The sequence below is a fragment of the Lithobates pipiens genome, unplaced genomic scaffold (assembly GCF_037356315.1).
Source record: "Lithobates pipiens isolate NorthernLeopardFrog02 unplaced genomic scaffold, aLitPip1_a1.2 Scaffold_8, whole genome shotgun sequence".
NCBI classification, from domain to species: Eukaryota; Metazoa; Chordata; class Amphibia; order Anura; family Ranidae; genus Lithobates; species Lithobates pipiens.
Window position 1 is genome coordinate 488,115,662 of NW_027507903.1, and position 20,108 is coordinate 488,135,769.

The 20,108-nt window shown below is 44.9% G+C and overlaps 1 protein-coding gene across 2 annotated transcripts in view; it reads right to left on the reverse strand.

The window, feature by feature from the left end:
- Window positions 1-20,108, reverse strand: part of OVCH1 (ovochymase 1) — a 100,449-nt gene that overhangs the window by 63,639 nt on the left and 16,702 nt on the right. For both annotated transcript variants that reach the window (XM_077469004.1, XM_077469003.1), the window contains exons 4-10: window positions 19,903-20,000; window positions 16,891-17,060; window positions 15,967-16,062; window positions 13,021-13,172; window positions 9,866-10,058; window positions 6,221-6,311; window positions 5,018-5,148 (exon numbers count right to left, since the gene is read on the reverse strand). In XM_077469004.1, the coding sequence (XP_077325130.1) occupies window positions 5,018-5,148; window positions 6,221-6,311; window positions 9,866-10,058; window positions 13,021-13,172; window positions 15,967-16,062; window positions 16,891-17,060; window positions 19,903-20,000 (931 nt within the window). The remainder of the gene's footprint in view (window positions 1-5,017; window positions 5,149-6,220; window positions 6,312-9,865; window positions 10,059-13,020; window positions 13,173-15,966; window positions 16,063-16,890; window positions 17,061-19,902; window positions 20,001-20,108) is intronic.

The following is a 20,108-nucleotide window of genomic DNA, read 5'->3' on the forward strand; positions in this document are numbered from 1 at the left end:
TTATGCGATTTTACTAATCGCACAAAATGCGTAGGGGACGCGACACCCGCCGTGCTGGCCGCCAACCTGCGGCTGAAAACCCGCCCCATCGGTAAAATCCGACAGGCAAAATTGAGTTTGCCGAGGACCGATTGCAATTTGCGCAGCTGAACCTTCCGAACCCCCAACAACTCCGTTATCTCCCGCCGCAAATCCGCCAACTTGTCCTCAGGCAACCGGCACTCCATGGCCTCGGAATCCAAGACAATTCCCAAAAACACGATGACCGTGCGAGGTCCCTCAGTTTTGTCCGGTGCCAAAGGAATGCCAAATATGGCCGCAATATGCTGCAGCGTCGCCAGCAATATCGCGCAAACCTTGGAAGCTGGAGGCCCAATGCACAGAAAATCGTCAAGGTAGTGAATGATCGAATTCACCCCCGACACATCCCGCACCACCCATTCAACGAACGAGCTAAACTGTTCAAACACCGCACAGGAGATCGAACAGCCCATCGGTAAGCACTGGTCTACATAGAAACCATCCTCCCAATGACACCCCAACAAACGAAAACTATCAGGATGCACCGGCAACAAACGAAAGGCCGATTCCACGTCCGCCTTGGCCAGCAAGGCCCCCCTTCCATATCTGCGCACCCAATTCACCGCCGCGTCAAACGACGTGTATGACACGGAGCAAACTTCTTGATCGATCCCATCATTCACCGACCCGCCCTTCGGGAAGGAAAGGTGGTGAATAAGCCTAAACTTGAGGGGCTCCTTTTTGGGCACCACACCCAACGGAGAGACCACCAAGTCCTCCAAAGGAGGCACCGGGAAAGGGCCACACATCCTACCCAACGCAACCTCCTTCCGCAGCTTTTCAGAAACCACCTCCGGATGTTGCAGGGCCGACTTCAAATTGGGCGCCAACGGTGGAATCACCGTCAACGCGCAAGGAATTCTAAAGCCATCCGTGAACCCATCCTCCAGCAGCTTCGCTGCCCTCCTGTCCGGATACCTACCGAGAAACGGCCGCATCCTTGCCACCATCACCGGAGTCCTCCCTCTTGTTGCCAACATCCCCCGGTCGGCCCTTCCCTTGCTTAAAGCATTTGGAAGCAGGGTGAGTTCCGCCGCAGCCTGAACACTCGTGCTTGAACCGGCAACCATTGCCGAACTTACAGGCACCAGAGTTGTACTGCCAACACACCCCTTTTTTACTTCCGGCCGGTTGTCCTGGGGCTGACGGTCCACCGGCCCCCCCCTGAAAAAACTGCCCTCGCCGTCGTCATCAAACGCATCCACAAGCTGATGTCCTTGTGGTCCCAGCGCAGGTCCGGCCTCACCGCTCTCCGCTGCCTGAACTGTTCGTCATAGCGCAACCACGCAGTTCCGCCGTACACCCGGTAAGCCTCCCCAATCGAATCCTGGTAACAAAACAAAGCCGAACAATGCTCGGAGTGTTTTTCCCCTATGACACTGGCCATAATGGCAAAAGCCTGTAACCAATTCGCAAACGTCCTCGGAATTAATCGATACCTCCGCTTTTCCTCATCCTCCTTCTTGGAATCGTCAGGCTTCACCCTATCCAAGTTGAACTTCTCCAGCGGCAACAACGAGAAGATCTCCACATACTCACCCTTCCACAGCTTTTCCCGGACTTCCTGCTTCAGATGAGCCCCTAACGGTCCCTCGTAACAAACGTAGACCTCACACCTCGCCGCGTCTGCCAGCCTAGTAATGTCCTGCCTCACCCCCTTTTCAGCAGCCGCCGCCCCCTGTTCGCCTGCCGGAACCACACTCCCGTCACTCCCCCCAGTGCCCACAACCGGCCCCCCAACCCCAGGTCCCGGAACAGGCCGAGCCGCAGCCACGCTCGCCTCCGCCATACCGCCCCCCGTGGGGACCCATGCCGCCCCCGGCCCCACAGGCGCCGTAACCCCCCGCTCAAACTGACACACCAGTTCTTTTAAACCCACTAAAAAACCTTGCAAGTCCTTGGAAACCCCCGCCCCCCCGGACCCCAAACCCCGGCTAAGCCCCCCCCCCACAGTCCCCCTGCTGCCAATTACCTGACGTACCCAATCCTGGTAAAGAAGCAGGTGACTTACCGGGCTGCACAGGAGACGTCCCATCAGCCGATCGCCCGCTCACTCCGGACTTCCTCCCGATGCCAGGAAGGGCCGCATCGTCCACCGCATCCGATTCTTCCATGGCTCCCAGATTGCGCTCCACCTCCTCTGATGACGAGGACCCGCCAGATCGCTCTCTTCCGGCTGCCGCCGCGCTGTCCGCCATCCGCACCCTCCTGCGCTCCGCGTGACCGGCCTCCGACTTCCGCTTGGCCTTGCCCCGACCGGCGTACGCCCCCACAGTCCCGCAGTCTTCCTCCACGCTCCCCATGACCCTGGGCAGCCTCCGTCCCAGACTGCGGCAATCCCCTGCCGCGGCTGTGGCAGGCCCGGGGATAGCAGACATCCAATGTCCCCCCCCAGCCCCCCCACTGCTCAGCTCCGCTCCGGGGGCGGGGCCAGCGCTCTGAAATGCCCCCCCCAAAGCGATCCCCTGCCGTCACCACCGCAGGCCCGGGAACCACCGCACTCCCTTGCTGGCTGGCTGCTCGCTGCTCCTCCAATGGGGGGTGGCCTGCGCTGAGAAGGGGCTCCAAAGCACAGTCCCTTGCCGACAAGTAAGCAGGCCTGGGGACATCAGCTCTCCCCCTCGTGCCTCTTGCTCTCTGCTCCGTTCTGGGGGCGGGGCCAGCGCTCACTGAAGCTGTTCTCCTAGCAGTGCAGCGTTCCATCCCCACCCCCCTAGGCCTCCCCCGCGTGGCAGATCCAGGCCGTGTAGAGCCCTGTCCGGGGAGACCCAAACTGCCTGCAGTCAATCCAGTCCCAGGGGGTGCCGCCGATCGTACCGCCAGTCCGCCGCCCCCCGCCCGCCGCCCCCCCCCCCTGTCGTTCGGGCGAAAACCGCTCCGGCGGCCGGGAACGCCGCGCCCGTGTGCTCGCCCCGGTCCCCCCATCAGTCACAGGCTCCGGCCATGCCACTAAAGCCCCCAAGGAATCCACCAGCCAGTCCTCACCCCGGACCGCCGCCTGCTCCCTCAGCTGCAGCAGAAGCCTCTCCACCGTGTCCATGCTGAACTTTCTCCTCCGTCTTCTGTTAAGCTCCCAGCATGCACCAGGAGACTATAAAGACTCTCTTAACCCCGCCCCCTCGGCACCCTAGTCCTTCCCTAATCCTTTCCTCTGCTTCTACTGTTAACCCCGTCATGTCCGCCCTGCACTTATCGCCTTTGGCTGTCAGCTCCGGGCTCTCTACAACATCCAATCAGCTGCATACTTACTCTCTCCAACTTGCACCAGTAAAACTGACAGCCAATATCTCATTGGTTGCTTTAGATCAGCAGAAGCTGCTCCATGATCAACTTCCTTAAACATCATCCCCATCCAACGCTTACAAATTGATCATCGGTGGAGTGAGCCTTTAAAATGCTGAGACCAATATAATATTATGGGTATCTCATAAGGGGACCCTAATGCCAGTCCAGTTCACCCAACCATGCCGACATTCCCAGATACAAAACCCCACCATTTCCTGTCTGCAACTGAAGGAGTTTCATCTAGAGGGCAACTGTCAAGTAATGCATTCTTGGGATTCTCAAAATGTGGTGACGAAGTCTGCCCTGCACCAGACTTAATTTCACTGGCCCAACTACCAAGCTAGTGATGTTCTCACAGGGCCCACTTCCTCTAACAGACCCAATGTTTGCACTAGGCCTCATTATATAGGGATTATCTTGGAAAAGCCATCTTTCTACAAAGTTTCCTGAAGGTCTGCACAGTTTGGTGCTGCAAGGGTAATAATCCTTCCAATTAAAAAATATTCGTCCCTTTAAAATCTATGCCAAAAGCACACACATATATAATAAAGCTTTAGTGGGTAGACCGCCCCAACAAATAAAGACAGTAATGTATGCAAGTAATCAGGTGTGTCCCCAAAAAACACCAAAAGATGAATACACAAAATACAAGGGGATTACAGCACAGAAAGCACAATTATAATTATGCGTTCTTATTAAAAAATACCCAAGTAATTCCAGCATCTCTACTCATTTATTAGCTGGGATTCCTGAAGCTGCTTTGTTATTCTTTAATATATGTGCAGATAATTATGCTCTCTGTGCTGTTACCTTCTTGAATTAAGTGTGTGTGCGCGTGTCATATACACTGTATAACTAGTAATAGTCTATTATCCCCCCCCCCCCCATGTTAAGTCCATAATGATAGAGGACAGATGCAGGGCCGTCTTTAAGGCAGGGCAAAAGGGGCAGCTGCCCTGGGCCCCGTCATTGTTGGGGGGCCCAAAACAGCTGCCTCATACTTGCCAACTATCCAGGTTTAAATTCCCTTGTCCCTTGAAGTTTTATTCCTGTGCTGTGTCCCAATATCTCAGTGTGAAGTGCTGCTACTAATGCTGCCCAGCTCTGCCTTATTGTTGTGTGCAGATGACTCACCTGAAGACCCTGTGTTTACATGTAAAATTACTGGAATTCGTATGCATATAGCGGCGACAATACTAAGCAAATATCTGCGGTCAGCGGCATTGATATGTAAATAAAGGCGGCATTCCTATGTATATCATGCCCCCCTGCTGTAGGAGGTGATGTGCTGTAACCTCTAGCAACTAGTCAGTAAGCAGTAATGATATGCTGTAACTGCTGGCAACCAATCACAATTGCTACCTGATCTGATACAGAAAACTGATTTTAAGTCTAGCTGCTATTTATTGTATGTCTCAGAGTAGGTGGAGAGGGAAATTGCATGGGCCCCCCCCAGAAAAATTTTGCCCAGGGTCCAAGCAATATTAAAGATGGCCCTGGACAGTTGCGACACCGTTTTCTGGTTATTCTTCAAATTCTATATCCCAAGCAGGCAAATATGGTATGTACCAAAGATGGTTTGGACCCCAATACAGAAATCTATCATCTCTTCTCCATTTAATAAAAATGACTATCTACGCGATATACTCACTGATAATCTTTTGCTTTATGGTAAAAGTTAAAGAGTCAAGGGTGCAGGTCACATGATCTTCAATACTTATTTGAATAAACTGGATCTGGATTATCTTCTCTTTTGGTACAAGAACTGTCCAGCGACACAGCCTAAAAGAAAAAATTGTAAAATATAAAAAAGTGTGTGTGTGTGTGTGTGTGTGTGTGTAATATATACACTATATATACATACATACATACACACACACACACACACACACACACACACACTATATAGTTGCGACACAAGTCAAATTGCAAATAAATGTTATTAAAAATGTCCTTTCCAATCTGCAGCTCTGTAATATTCTGTGAAATTACATATGGCTACCTGGAGGTGTTCTTTACAAAGAATGTGTTTGGAACACCCCCCAGATATGCAATTTCCTGCTTGTGTGATTGGCTCACTGATTTTCCCAGAAGTCTGCACTAAGATACAAGTCAGATTTCAGGCATCCCCTGCAACAAAAATGTTGATTTTTGGTGTGATACTCCCAATATGATGCAACATTTAAAAGTTATTCAGGTCCTGCAAATTGCCTCATTAGAGCCCTGCAGGTGCAGTAGGTGGTTGATAATTAAGAAACCACTCCCATTAGACTCACTTCTGCACATGAGCACAAACACAAAGGGATTTATTCAGAACAAAAAAAAATCTGCAACAAATGTTGTTAAAATCCTTGCAATGTGCATAGACCACCCAGAGGGGAATGCTCTCTCAACAAAAGTGGTGTTACACTTTAAAATAAGAAACACTTCATAGTTACCTGCTCTGTGCAATGATTTTGCACAGCGCAGCCCCAGTCCTCTTCTCAGGTCCCTCGCCGGCGCTTCTGGCCTCTCCCCCTTGTGGCTTGCTCTGGGGCACTCATGCGTGCTTGCTCCTGAGCGACCTCTGTGTGTCCATAGGACATACAAAGCAGGGCTCAGTTATGCCCCCTGCTCTCTTACTGTCTGATTGACAGCAGCCAGAGCCAATAGCAGTCAGCCAATGAGGAGAGAGACACCCGGGAGAGCATCACTGGATCAGGCTTGGGTAAGTATTAGGGGGGCTGTGGGGGGAGCGGCACAGATTTTTTACCCTCATGCAAAGAATGCATGAAGGTAAAAAGCCTTCACCGTTTACAACCACTTTAAGGCCTATTATGTCTTCATGGTGTACAACTAAGAATTCAACTCTCACCTGTTGGTGGAATAATTGCTGTTGGCATCCAATGGATACTTGATAACCCCATTTGTGCCAACAATAATCAGCGGGTCGGCGCTACAACCACCTAAAAAAGATAAATTGCCACATTTGTAACATGCTGAAAAATTATCATTTGTCTTACTTCGTGAGATACATATAGGTGGAGATTTGCTTCTAGGTTTAAGGCTGGGTTCACACTGGAGCGATGCGGGAACGCCGCAAATCCGCAGCGTTTTCCCGCATCGCATGCCTCCCACCGGCAGTTCACACTGCCCTATGCGGACTGCTGGGAGTGTCAGTGAAATGTTAATGACACCCCCCCAGATCAGTTCGCATATCGCAGTGCGATCTGCAAACTCGGACAGGAATTGGATCGCATGGTGTGAACACCCATGCGATCCGATTCTGCTGCGGACCAAAAAAAGGGTCCTGTGCGAGTTTGCGGCGGGTGCGATGCAAATTCAGCCATACTATCTGTATGGCTGAACTCGCATCGCACAGAGATCGGATGTGATTTGCACTGCAGTGCGGTGCGAATCACATCCGGTTCTCGCTGCCGCAGCGGTGTGAACCCAGCCTTAATGTCAAAGCATAATTGAACAAGCTGAAGTTAGGCGAATGGCTACTATGCACAGCTGCACCAGATTCTATGTGCATCAGTACACATTTAGTAAGTCTCCCGCACTGTATAGTAAATTATCAACAAAAAGTAAAAATGTGAAGACTGCAGTTCAGCACAAAGACAACTATGTTCACCAAAAAGTAAATCTGCTACAAACCTTAAAATACATATTTCAGCTTTCATAAAAATGTAATAAAAAGCATACACATTAATAAAATAAAAATGTGCATTACATTTTTGCACTGAAGTCCACAGAGCATTGGGAGGAGTTCTGCTGCTGTGGCAGATGGGAGTTGTAGTCCTCCCATTCACAGATCTATGTACCACAGACAACCACACAATTTAAACAAGACTCCAAGGAAAAGCTGCAGAAGTCCCAAAACTCCACAATTCAGGTAAGTGGGAGGTGGCAGTTTGATGGTGAGAAATGCCACCATGTTTCCCTTTACACCCTAAATATGGTCCTAAAGGTGGTCTAATGCTTTAATAAAGCATGCCAAGCATATGACAAATGCCTAAATGTGTATAGTGGAATACCTGCGTTACCCCTAAACAGAAAAAATAAATAAAATAAAATAAAAAATAAAGTTGCTTACCAGAGTCGCTGGATCTCAAATTACAGATTTCCTTGGGATCCAGGGATCCTTGTAATACAGAGAGCTCTCCAGCGGTTTGGTTTCCTGCAGCTGCAGCGATATCCTTATCCAGGAAGTCTCCAGCAATGGGATCAATCATATGATTGAAAATAAAGGCTTCATGGTGCAGTACTTCAGTTATAAATTAATTGAAAACATCTTGGGCATGGACATCCATAAAAAGATGATGAACAGTACATTCAAACAGCCGCAAAACAAGCCAGCCAGCTGGTACGTGGTGATGTCAAAAACAAGTGCTCCACCCAACGCGTTTCCCCATACAAGGCATTGACTGGGAACAGAGGCTAGCTGGCTGGCTAGAGCCGCAGGCGGTTTAAATGTACTGTTCACTGTCTTTTTTGGATGTCAGTGCCCAAGAGGTTTTCAATAAATTTTTAACTGGAGTACTGCACCGTGAAGTCTCTTTTCTATCATATGATTTGATTTATCCCATTGCTGGAGACTTCCTGGATAAGGATATCGCTGCAGCACAACCATACTGCTGGAGAGCTCACTATATTACAAGGATCCCTGCATTGGATGAACCCATGAGGAATTTCCCTGATCTCAATCATCCCTTGAGGAGAGCGTTTGATATCTATTGAGATCCAGTGAATTTGGTAAGCAATGCTTTTTTGTATTCTCTGGATAGAAGCATCAATTGATTTCTCCAGTGTCCTTAGTGGAGCACTTTTTTTTTTTTACTTTTGTGTTTTAAAGTGTATTGTCACTTTTCCCTTTCATATTAATGGAGATAGATATAGATATATATATATATATATATATATATATATTAGTTTGGTTGCATACTATTTATATACAAATACATTTATAAGCAGAGGTTACATTCACCAGAAACAGCATGTTAGAATGATCAATAGACAGACATCTGAAGTTATGTGCAAATCTTATTTTAGAGCTGAACCCAAACTCTCCCACCTTCTGATTCCCCCCATTGGTCCTTTACCCCGAATGGCGACATGAATCACCAATAACAGGCCTTAGAAGCTGGGAGGAATGAGGTCACAAGAAAAAAAAAAAAAAAAAAGAAGATTGAAAAAACAGAATCATCGAGTTGGAAAAAGAATCACTCCCTTGTGTCAGTATTTTGTTGAACCACCTTTTGCTTTAAAATTAAACCCTTTAGTCTGTTGGGATAAGTCTCTGCTAACTTTGCACATCTAGGCATTGCAATATTTGGCCATTCTTCTCTGTAGAATTGCACACGTTTAGTTCAATGTAATGGTGACCGTTTGTGGACTGAAGACTTCAAGTCATTCCACAGATTTTCAATGGGGTTTAAAAGGAGTATAGTTTGGCTGTACTTCTGTGGATCACAGGAGTGCAATTCGTTTTGCATTCCTGTGACCCGTTTTCAACAGAAGGTCCATGACATCACAACCGTGGTGAAGTCGACCGAAGTCGGCATCCACCAGGTCCCTGGACCGACACCTGGCTCAGCCTCTCCGCCCCCTCCACAGCCCAGAGCACCAATGAGTGAGGAGGGAGCAGAGCTGTGACTGATCGTCAGCAGCTCTGTGCTCAGGGAGCAATCGGTGGTGTTCGATCACTTGGTTCTCAGTGTAGAGGCGCCGGGGGACAGATGCACCATCAGACTTTTTTTTTTTTTTTTTAACATTTCTTCAGTTACTTCCAGTTTTCCAGGCCTAGACAAATTACATCTTACATTCCATAAGTCTTCAGGAGGGGTTTTCACAGCAAAGCACGCCCTCCTGCCTGCATGCCTGAGCTAAGGGCAGATAGATTCCAGGAGTTAAAGGCTACATGGAATTATCTGACATTACTCAAGATGGCCACAACCAGAAATGCTAGAGGTTGTTTTTCAAAGTGATTTCTCAGCAAAATAAAGCATGAACACATGGATGGAGGAAGTTTGCGTTTAATATTACAAATGAAATAAAGCATTTTTTGGATTGTGGTGTTCTGTAGTTCCACTTTAAGTATTTAAAAATCTGCTACTTTCATCAAAGCAACAGATGGCAATTCTGCCATGAGAATACTGTTATAGCATGACAACTCTGTCCCTGTTACCCAGTTGCTGCCCCAAAATTGTCACCTTGTCATGCACTTGCTTAGTATTTGACTAAAAGTGGCCAAGCTTAAACACCTTGCACAGAAATGATTTGCTGATGTCACAAACAGGAAACCTGCCATGACATATGTGAAGAGTGCATGTAGAACGGAAGAGGCCACAAGGAGACTGCAGGTGGTCAGCAGCACCGAGCTACAACAAAAGGATGAAAAACAGGTAAAAACTATATATTTTACAGTATACTGGATTGGTGGCCAGTCATAATTTCTCAGTGCTGTTAATAACCCCTATAGTCACAAGAACTAGGTGTGGTGGACCTCTTCACTCACTGTCAGCCGTCGAGTTTCTCAGGAAATCCAGTACAGCAGAAATTCTTGTAAAAATCCCTGGGGAGCCCAGAGCCTCACTGCTGGTCGCTGACTTGATCCAAGCTCTTCCACAACCAACACCCCAAGAGTTACTCCCAGCCAAGAACCAAGTCCCAGATCTCCGTTGACATACCAAGGGACCACCAGAGTCTCCCTGAATTATAGAAACCATTAGGAGGGGAAAAAAAAAAAAATGGACTGTTAGTTGCAACGTCAGGATTAATCACAAAGTAGTTTGTAGAATACAATATATTGACTTGCCACTTTAAATCGAAATTCAAAAAAAAAAAAAAAAAAAGTGAAGAATTGCTATGTTATTGGCAACATCTGGAAATGTTAATTGTGGCTAAGCAGTACCCTGAAATGTCTTCACTTCCTGGTGCAAGTGTGCTAGCACTGCTAGGCACGCCTGTGCTTTGTGCCTCATAGCTTTATCTATGCAGTGTTATGATTGCTAGACTCATCAGGGTTGATGCGAGATTTGGTGAGGTCCTTGTTGTGGTGCTTACGGTTCTAGTTGGAGACCCTGACATAAGGAAGCATAACCCCATCTCTACCATTATGGCCTCCTTCACGTAGAGACCTTGTGTAGGGCAAGGCAGGGTAAGCCAGAAATGGGTAAAAGATCAGCTGCAGGGAGACTGTTGAGTAGTTCTTTACCCTCTACCTGTCTTTCTGGGGTTTAGCGTCCAGAGTTCAACTCCTCTTTAATAACTTTGCAGTTTTTGGCTACTGGGCATGTAGGTAGCCTCCTCACATACAGTTGACAGGGGGAAATGGGACTATAATTGTATCATACTTTCTCGTGCAGAAATGTCATATTAGATTCAGAATGAGTTTGCATTTTCCTGCTGTTTTGTGAAATCCTGTTGAGGCTGTAACTGTTTTCTAAATTGTCTCCAGCACCCATCTTTTAGAAGACTCTTGTTCTGATTGGTACCAAGTTATCTCGAGATTTTGTCCACTATTTTCTTTTAGCTTCCATATAAAAGAGCCCAGCCACCATTTTGAGGAGATGTGTGTGGAATGAGTGAGGGAAAGGTATACTGCCTGTGAGGGAAAGCTAGGCCTTACTCAGGGAGATTGTTCCAGCCTGTAGGGACAGAACAGGGTTCCTCAGGAGTCCTGCACATCAGTGTTGTTGCTGTGCTTGTGATAGAAGCTCATCTAAGACAGTGTATTTTCCTGTTAAATCATCTCTGCTGCATCTGTGGAACCAGTTTATGAACAGCAGCTTATGGCAAGTAATAAAAATTTGCCTTAAGAGGAATAACTACAGTGGCAGTTTACTGCGCTGCATTCTCTATCTTTAGTGAATGGAATGTGAATCTGTGCCTTATATGCCAACAAGAGAACTGTTTACTCCATTTTTGTAAATATCATTTTCCACTGTTGCTCATCTGGCAATTAAAATTACTGTTTACAATATCACGTAGTGGGTTTCCATCTATAATACAGCCACGCCAATTCCCCCACTTACAGGCAGGATGAAGCCAGAGGATCGTGGCAAAAATGGAAATATTTTAATCATGAATTTTTGATTTAGACACAGAATGAACAGGATGCATGGAATTTGCCTGAGCATTCAGTGCTGCTTTTTTGTGAAGCTCCCTTCACTCTATAGAGAAATTTGTTGCAATTACAAAGGGCAGACAGAATTTCCCAGCTCTCAGCCCTGCAAAAGGGGCCCCGTTAGAACCCATTTGTATTTTTTTAATAAAATCAGAGGTCTTTGGTGCAATAAAAGAAGGCAAATGTGATAATGCGCTTCTGTGAAGTGCGACACTTGTTCTAACCTGTGAATGTATTAGCACTAGGACATCCTCTATACCAGTGGTGGTCAACTTTCTTGATATGGGAACCTCAAGTGCGGCCCTTGATATCACCAAAAAGGGCCACACTAGGGATGAGCCGAACACCCCCCTGTTCGGTTCGCACCAGAACCTGCGAACAGACCAAAACTTCGTGTGAACTTTAGAACCCTATTAAAGTCTATGGGACTCGAACGTTCACAATCTAAAGTGCTCATTTTAAAGGGTAATATGCAAGTTACTGTCCTAAAAAGTGTTTGGGGACCCGGTTCCTGCCCCAGGGGACATGGATCAATGCAAAAAAAAAAAAAAAGTTTTAAAAACGGCCGTTTTTTCAGGAGCAGTGATTTTAATAATGATTAAAGTGAAACAATAAAAGTGTAATATTCCTTTAAATTTCGTAGCTGGGGGTATCTATAGTATGCCTGTGAAGGGGCGCATGTTTCTGGTGCTTAGAACTGTCCCTGCACAAAGTGTCATTTGTGCAGGAAAAAAAAAAAGGTCTTTTAAAATCACTTGCGGCTATATTGTCGGGTCCCGTAATAGAGAACACTCATTGAGTGTTCTCTGTATTAGCCGACAATTCATTCATTCATTGATAAAAAAAAAAAAAAGCGTGGGGGTTCCCCTAAATTCAATTACCAGGCCCTTCAGGTCTGACATGGATATTAAGGGGAACCCCGTGTCAAATTAAAAAAAAAAAAAAAAAATTGACGTGTGGCTGTCATTTCTCCATCACCGATACCACTTGACGACAGAGCAAAATTTTCAGTGACACCAGCATCATCCACTGGCTCATGCTACTCCTTTACTCCTACACTCCCTGTCCTCCTATCCGGGGTTTTTTAGACTGCAGTTGTAAGAGGTTTACATCATCCCTGGGGCCCTATCCAGGTATTTGACTGCCATGTAAAACCAGGCAATAATGCAGAAAGGTCCATAAAAAAAAACGTAGGTTAGAAAGTTTGGGGTGGAGGAACTTGACCGGTCTGCACAGAGTCTTGATTTCAACCTGAAAGAGCACCTTTGGGAAAAATTAGAGTGCAGATTACAAGCCAGGCCTTCTCGTTCAACATCAATGCCCGACCTCACAAATAAGCCTCTGGAAGAATGGTCAAACATTCCCATTCCTAAACATTGTGGACAGCCTTCCCAGAAGAGTTGAAGTGGTTATAGCTGCAAAGGGTGGGCCAACTCAATCTTGAACCCTACAGACAAAGACTGGGATGCCATTAAAGTTCATGTATGTGTAAAGGCAGGCCTCCCAATACTTTTGGTAATATAGTGCATATTTCCAGCACCCACCTGGCAAGCATCTTTTCCCCCATCTGGGAAGCCGGCACATATCATGGAGTCATGTAAAGCCGGCAGCTCCATGGAGTCCAGAACTGAGCCACAAATATTGTTGTCTAGAATTGGAAGAGTCACTACCTGCAGGACATTTGACAACTCGGCATCTGTAAACAAAAATAAACAAATTTAAAAAAAAAAGGGATTGTTAAACAAGGTATCTATAGCAGGGATTCCCAATGACTGGACCATGGCCTACTGCTGGTCCGTGGCCTCCCCTCTCCTGGGCCTCCAGCCAGTTGTAGATCCCTTAATATCTCAGTGATTTGCAGCTCTCATAGTGCCTCCAACGTCCCAGAAGTTTCTACAAAGCTCCCAGGCCCCCTGATAGACCTCAGCCTTCATTGTGACCCCCAGCATTTGCATTAAACTTTATTTTTTACTCTTGGGGCATGGAAGGTTTGGAAGAATTTACCAGGTATCAAAGGTTGAAAAACACTCGTCTAAAGGACAAATTCAGCCAAAGTGTCAAAGGGAAGCAGTAGTCCCTTTAGAATTGTATTTTTTTTAGAAATGTGACCACTCACAGTATAGTGGAAGTAAAGTCAAAACCTAAAACGCTAAACCTGCTCTCAGCCCAAATCTATACATCTATCCCTGTAAAGAAAAAGAAAAAAAAATTGCTATACTTACCCGTTCTGAAGCAGCTTTTATCCAGTCCCTAGCAGCGCCCTCTGTGTGCAGGAGAAAGCCAACGTCTGGGAGATGCCTGGAAAGTGACCTCACCCCATAGACTTACTATGGGGTTTCCATTGTTGGCTCCCTGTCCTTCACAGTGAAGCCGCCGCTGATTGCACCAGACCAGAGCATCTACAGAATAGGCAAGTATAGCGATTTTCTTTACAGGGTTAGAAATAGATTAGCTTAGAAAGTGGCTGAGAGTAGGTTTAGAGTTAGTGAGGTTTTGCCTTTACTTCCACTTTAAAAGTATACCCATCTCAAACTTGGATATTCAACAGCAGGAGACATGAAACAAAATTATCTCACTGCAAATAATCAGATCCCGGGATAGACAGTTTTTTTTTTTCCCCCCCTCGACTTTTCCTGTGATGCATGAGCTCATCCTATCCCACCTCCTGGCCCTTCCCATCAGTCTGGAAGGCTGCTCATCAAAAAAAAACAAAAAAAAAACCCCACCTTCAGGAGTTTAACAATCCCCATTAAATACCACCATGAGCCACTTTGTACCTTATGGTTCTGCACACCAGGTGGTGAAATACACATCTTAAAAATGAAACAAAAGCCTCATTTAAAAAAAAAAAAATATGAGTAGGCAAGCATGCAATCTCTCTTCTGTAAGAAAATAAAACCTGCGCGCAGTCATCTTTAGAATTGGACTAAACTCTGGCACAGATTCTGTGTGTCAGGATAATTGAACTCCTGCACATGTGCAGAAGTGATGTCATCCTGTACTTGCCAATGAAAACGGCTGCAGCCAGGTGTTCAATTGGATAGTGCCCGCTATCAAGAAGTGCCAGAGCCGCACTGCGCATTTCACCATGAGCTGTTGTGACGGCGCCTGCACAGACAAAAGCCAACAGGACAAAATTATTGTAAGATTGTGCCTCGCGCTTGCGAGGCGTGTTCATTTCAATAAAGGGCGGGATTGGGCATCTTAAATGTGGTGAGGGGCAGATTTTTAACGCATGATGGGCACTGCTGCAAAGAAAGCTTATTTATGTTATTCTTCCTGGATGCTTGCAGGGCGTGTTTAGTCTAGTGAAGAGTGGGTTTTCTTTTTTTTTTTTTTTTTTTTTTAACTACATCAGTGATTTTATCTGCGAGGCACCAATCAACTTAGCGTTCATTTTAGTTTTCCTCGTCTTCACATCACATCATTGTAGCTCATCTTTTACGTTAACCTTAACAATCAAAGACTTTATTCGTTCATACATATAAAATAAATATAATGCCAAGTTATCCTGCTCTATCCCTTGGATTTACCCCTTACCGTCCCTCGCCCTACTTCTTCACTTTATTTTACCCCCTCCCCCCAATCCCTCTCTCTTTTAAATCCATTCTGGGTAAAAGAAAAAGGGGGCAGCAGCCCAGATCACACCACAACTCATCAGACGTCTGTTCTCAGTCGGGCCTCCTCCTTTCTTTGTCCCTTTGTCCTCTCATCTATCCCCTCCCTCCTCCCTTTCTGTTCCTGATTACTTTCCCTCGGGGTTCTACTTTAGACCTCTCTTCCACCTATCCTATCCTGTTGTTACTCCTGTGTTATCTCCTCCACATATTGCCATGACCCTTTAAATTTTTCCCAGAGATCCCATTTCCTGTCCCTCTCCTCCTTTATGGCCGATTCCTCGTCACCTCCCTCCCCACTTTCCATATGTTGTATTTCGTTTACCCGACGTGAAGAGTGGGTTTTGACGCCCAAACCTGCCCTTCACCGAAATGAGCATGAGCAAGCGCGAGGCACAATGTGACAACAACATTGTCCCGTCGGCCATCATCTGCCCAGTCGCCATCTCAACAGCTGGTCATGAAATCAGCTGTTGTGCTCTGGCACTTTGATAGCGGGCACTATCAGATAGAACACTGGCACCCAGAAGCTGGATAGAAGATGTGGGTGAGGGATGTCCGACCTTTGAAGGAGAGGCAATTATTGCAGACTTTAGCTCTGCTTCATAATTTTTTCAGAAAGTTTGAGAACTCAATATAATAGATCACTTAAAAGTTAAGTTACACAGTCATTCTGGGTGCACAGAAAGCTAAAAGGGGTAAGGAGAAAATAAATGATTGGTATGACAGATGCCGTAACTCAGTTTCTTGCTTTTGGATTTTGTGCTGGAAGTGAGGACATGTACGAAGATTCTAATATAAGAAGACTATTCTATATCTTCAAATACACAAAAAATAATAAAAAAATAAAAAAAACCACATACACAAACTTACTTTCCCCAATTTTCCCCCATCCACTGGAGATACACAATGTCCCAACTTCAACCTTCTCCCCTACCTGCGGTAGACAGATCCGCTGCACCGCAGAACCTGTGAAGGGGAGAAAAAAAAAAAAAAAGTCAATGCTTTGTTGTGAAAAAAAATAAATACATTTTGAAAATCTACTTCAGGTCAAGTGTTCTCTGCAGTTGAACTGAAGAAACCAACTGTCCTAAAGGTAGTTCTGTACTAGACTTGTGCACAACGGAAAATTTAGTTTAGTTTCGGTTTGTCGTCATTTGTAAAATACATCATTTCATTCTGTTATATTCTTTATGTTCTGGTAATAAGTTTTCGAATAATTCGACGATATTCGCTATACTGAATCTCGAATCATGTCAAATTAATTTATTTGTTATATGCACTATAATTTTCGTTCATATTCGCTGAAATTAGATATTTATGTATATATATTCGTGATAATGATTCGTAGTTTGGAAAGTGATTTTTTTATTGAATCTTTTAACACACAAACGACAAATATCTCTTCTCCTCTACTCAAATACAACACTCTTCTCACTCAGTTCTCAAGAACGCACCTTGCCAGTAATCCAACCTGCAGCACAAAATTAATCAGCTGATTGGACTGTAAGATTTAGTTTGAGTTGACCTTTCGTGTCATTAGATCTTTAACGAATTACCAAATCATGTCGAATTAATTTGTTATATCCGCTATTATTTCTTTCGTATAAGTTGAATTTTTTTTTTTTTTTTATTCGGATGCATCCGAATGATGCATAATTCGGCTGCGTTTTGATTCATTAAGAAAGAAATTGCACAAGCCTATTCTGTACTTGAAGCAAAACATTACAGAACAAATCCAGGTTGAATGTGACCCTCTACTAGCAGCTAGACCAATTAAAATCTCTCTTGGCTCACCCAGGATGATTGGCTTAGAAAGGTAAAGCAATGCAACATCATAGGTCATACTTCCATCAGGTCGATAATTTGGGTGAACCTTTACACTTGAGACTGGGATATCTTGTTGTTCAGCATCGATGGCCGTCCGATCGTATTCTCCAGCAATTACAGTCAAGTGACTGACCTCACTGAAAAACATTCAAAAAGGGAAAATGTTACTCCATCACAGATCTGACTCTTCTAGAGCAAACCACCCAAACCCCAAGGGGGTAAACACATCAGCTGCAGATCATTTAACTCTCTCAAATTAAGGATTTACAAAGACAGCATGGATATCTGGCAGAACAATGCATTTAGAGCTCAAGACTATTAGTTTGGATGTGAAAATAAATTATGGTGCAGATTTGGTCGTTTCAGAGGGGTCATTGATCTTTATGGGTATATAGTCACTTAAAGTGTATGTAAAACCTCTCCTATACCCAGTAAAGTGAACAGCCTGATACACAGAGATGAAACCAAGCCTACATAAGTTTTACTGCTGTCTTCAGCTTAATATATTCTTTAAAATGTGCACAGAACATTTTCTCTTCTGGTTCAGCACTGGGAGTGCATTCTTGGAATACAGCTGTAGCGGTACCACCATAAGGGCTGCTGAGTGTTGTGGTCCGCCTGTCACCCTGCCCAGTCAGGCACACAGTTCTCATTAATCCTCAGGCAGAAAAACAGTCGAACTTTGTTTTTGTATTTTTATTGAGGGGAATAAACTTGGATGGGGATTGAGGATATATGGGGTGCCCACAAGTCCCGGATTGCCCGGGATTATACCTTAATGCATATTTGTGTCCCACACCAATCTAGACATATACACTCAATATCTCCATACATCGCTCCCAGTTGCACATTCCACACTAAAGCCAAAATCTGTATCAATCAAAAGGTCCACACCTCACTACATTTTATAACATGGTTTTCTCAGATATGAAAAAAAAAAAAAAAAAAAAAACCATGTTCACATCCAACTCTCAATCCTTCTGATTTAGGCCTCCTTGCCCCTTTGGAGAATAAAGCATTAAAATCCTTTGCCAATAATGACAACCTAATCATAAAAACTGCCAAAGTGTGGAGGAATTGTCTTTCAAGATTGGGCCGATTGTATAAAAGAGGTCCATCGCTTACTTGAAGATGGATCCACATACCAAAAACTTAGCAATGATCCACTACCCAAATACAAAATTGGATATAAATTGTCTAACTAAATATGCCACTCAAACCAAAATCAGATAAATCTGAAGCATCCTTCCCAACTAGGGATTTACACTGCACGTGTATTTTTATCATATCCCAAAGATCCACAAAAGTTTCACTGATCCCCCAGGTAGACCCATCATAGCTGCCATGGACAACATAACATTGGGTTTGTCCAAATACATAGATCACCATCTTCAGCCCCTGGCCCAGGGCCTGCAGTCCTATATGAGGAGATGGTACCCACTTATTAGAGCAAGTCAAGTTATATAAATGGGATAATGACTACATCTGGATGCAAGTTCCTTATATGCATCCATCCCCCATGATTTTGGACAAGCAGCTCTGGACCACTTCCTATTTCATGACCAAACTAAAGAGTAATAGACAAGCTGGGTTCATCCTGGAATGTGCCAAGTTGTCTTCCGCAATTATTTTAAAATTTCTATGTGCAAGTCAAAGGCACTGCCATGGGAGGCAAATTTTGCTTCCTCATAAGCCAATCTATCCATTGGCCTTTGGGAGCATCAATCTATTTGGCAAAACAATCCATACTCTAAAAATCTCATTTATTACAGCAGGTACATCATAATCATCTGGAATGGCTCCGGTAACGACAAGATTTTGTCAATCATTGCAATACCACCCCCCATGGCCTCAGTTTCATATACGTTACAGACCCAGATAAATTAGCCTCTTTCACAATCTTGAACTTTGTCATGGGCCACCAGTCTCTCCAATAGACCGGGTGGCCCCCCCCTCTTACTTTATGTAGTGGCAGCTATGAAGTGGAGCTGTCAGATGGGGAGAGAAAGTGATGGATAAAAGATTTTTTTTTTTATAAAAATTTTTATTTATTTGTTTTAGTGGACTTGAAGGTATTGATTTGAGTATCAGAGCATTTACATGGAGTACAAGCACCACTATGCTTCGTATAGGCATCGGTGCAATGCTAGTATTAAGGATTGGACCACTCTAAAGTGATGTTTCTGCATCAAGCAACATTTGGTGGGTAGAGTGACCCACTGGCTTCTTGCATTCCATATGGACTTCAGTGCTAAAGTTTAACTCCAGGCACAAAAACCTTCACTAAAATATATTCCTCCATAGCTACAAAATAATATAAATACATTTGTGTGCAACACATGTTTTTGTAAACCAAATTTTTGCATTGTAAAAGCAGCATCACTGTAGGGGGGGCAGAAGGCTCACCAACTATAGGCTGCTTTCAGAAAAAAATACAGGAGGGGCAGAGACATGGCAAGTTAGTTTTAACAAGGAGAAAGAGCAGCAGCGACCGGCCTTTATTACAGGAAGTTCCTGCACAGAGCCAAATTTTCACACTGAATTATTGTACAAATCCGGACAAAATACACAGAGCACACCAACATTCCAGAAAGAATACACATGACTCTTGTATCTAGACAATAGTTGCTGATCAAGGAGTACATCTCTAAGCACTTGCTACTATAGCACTTTACTTTGGCCCTGCCTACCTGTAAGACTTGGGAGTTCCCACTTATCGTTAAGTCTTCACTCTTCTACTGTTGCATAATAAATAAATTATACATCCATTGCAGAGAGCATCCAGTTTTTTACCGACCACGGCAGGCCTGCAGATTTGGGAGTTCCTCAATTTTGCCACCAGACAGGCATGTTAACTCCAGTATCTACCAATACCGGAACGCTTGGTTCTGGGTTAGGCAACAATAAAATATATGGGTCCAGCTTCAGCACGTCAGTCAATATGATCAAAGTGTGCCATTTAATAAGACCTAAACATACCTGCTCAAAGAATAAACACAATGTGCAGAAGTTACCACCTCAGTTGTCTGCACAATGCTTCCTCCACAGATGTGTTTATCGCGATACTGCAGAGACACCTGGACAAAAAAAAAAAAATTAAAAAAAAAAGACAAATTATCTGCTGGGACTTCAACCCTGAAAAATGGCCAGAGCATGAGAAAAATGTCTGCCATACATCAGGTTCT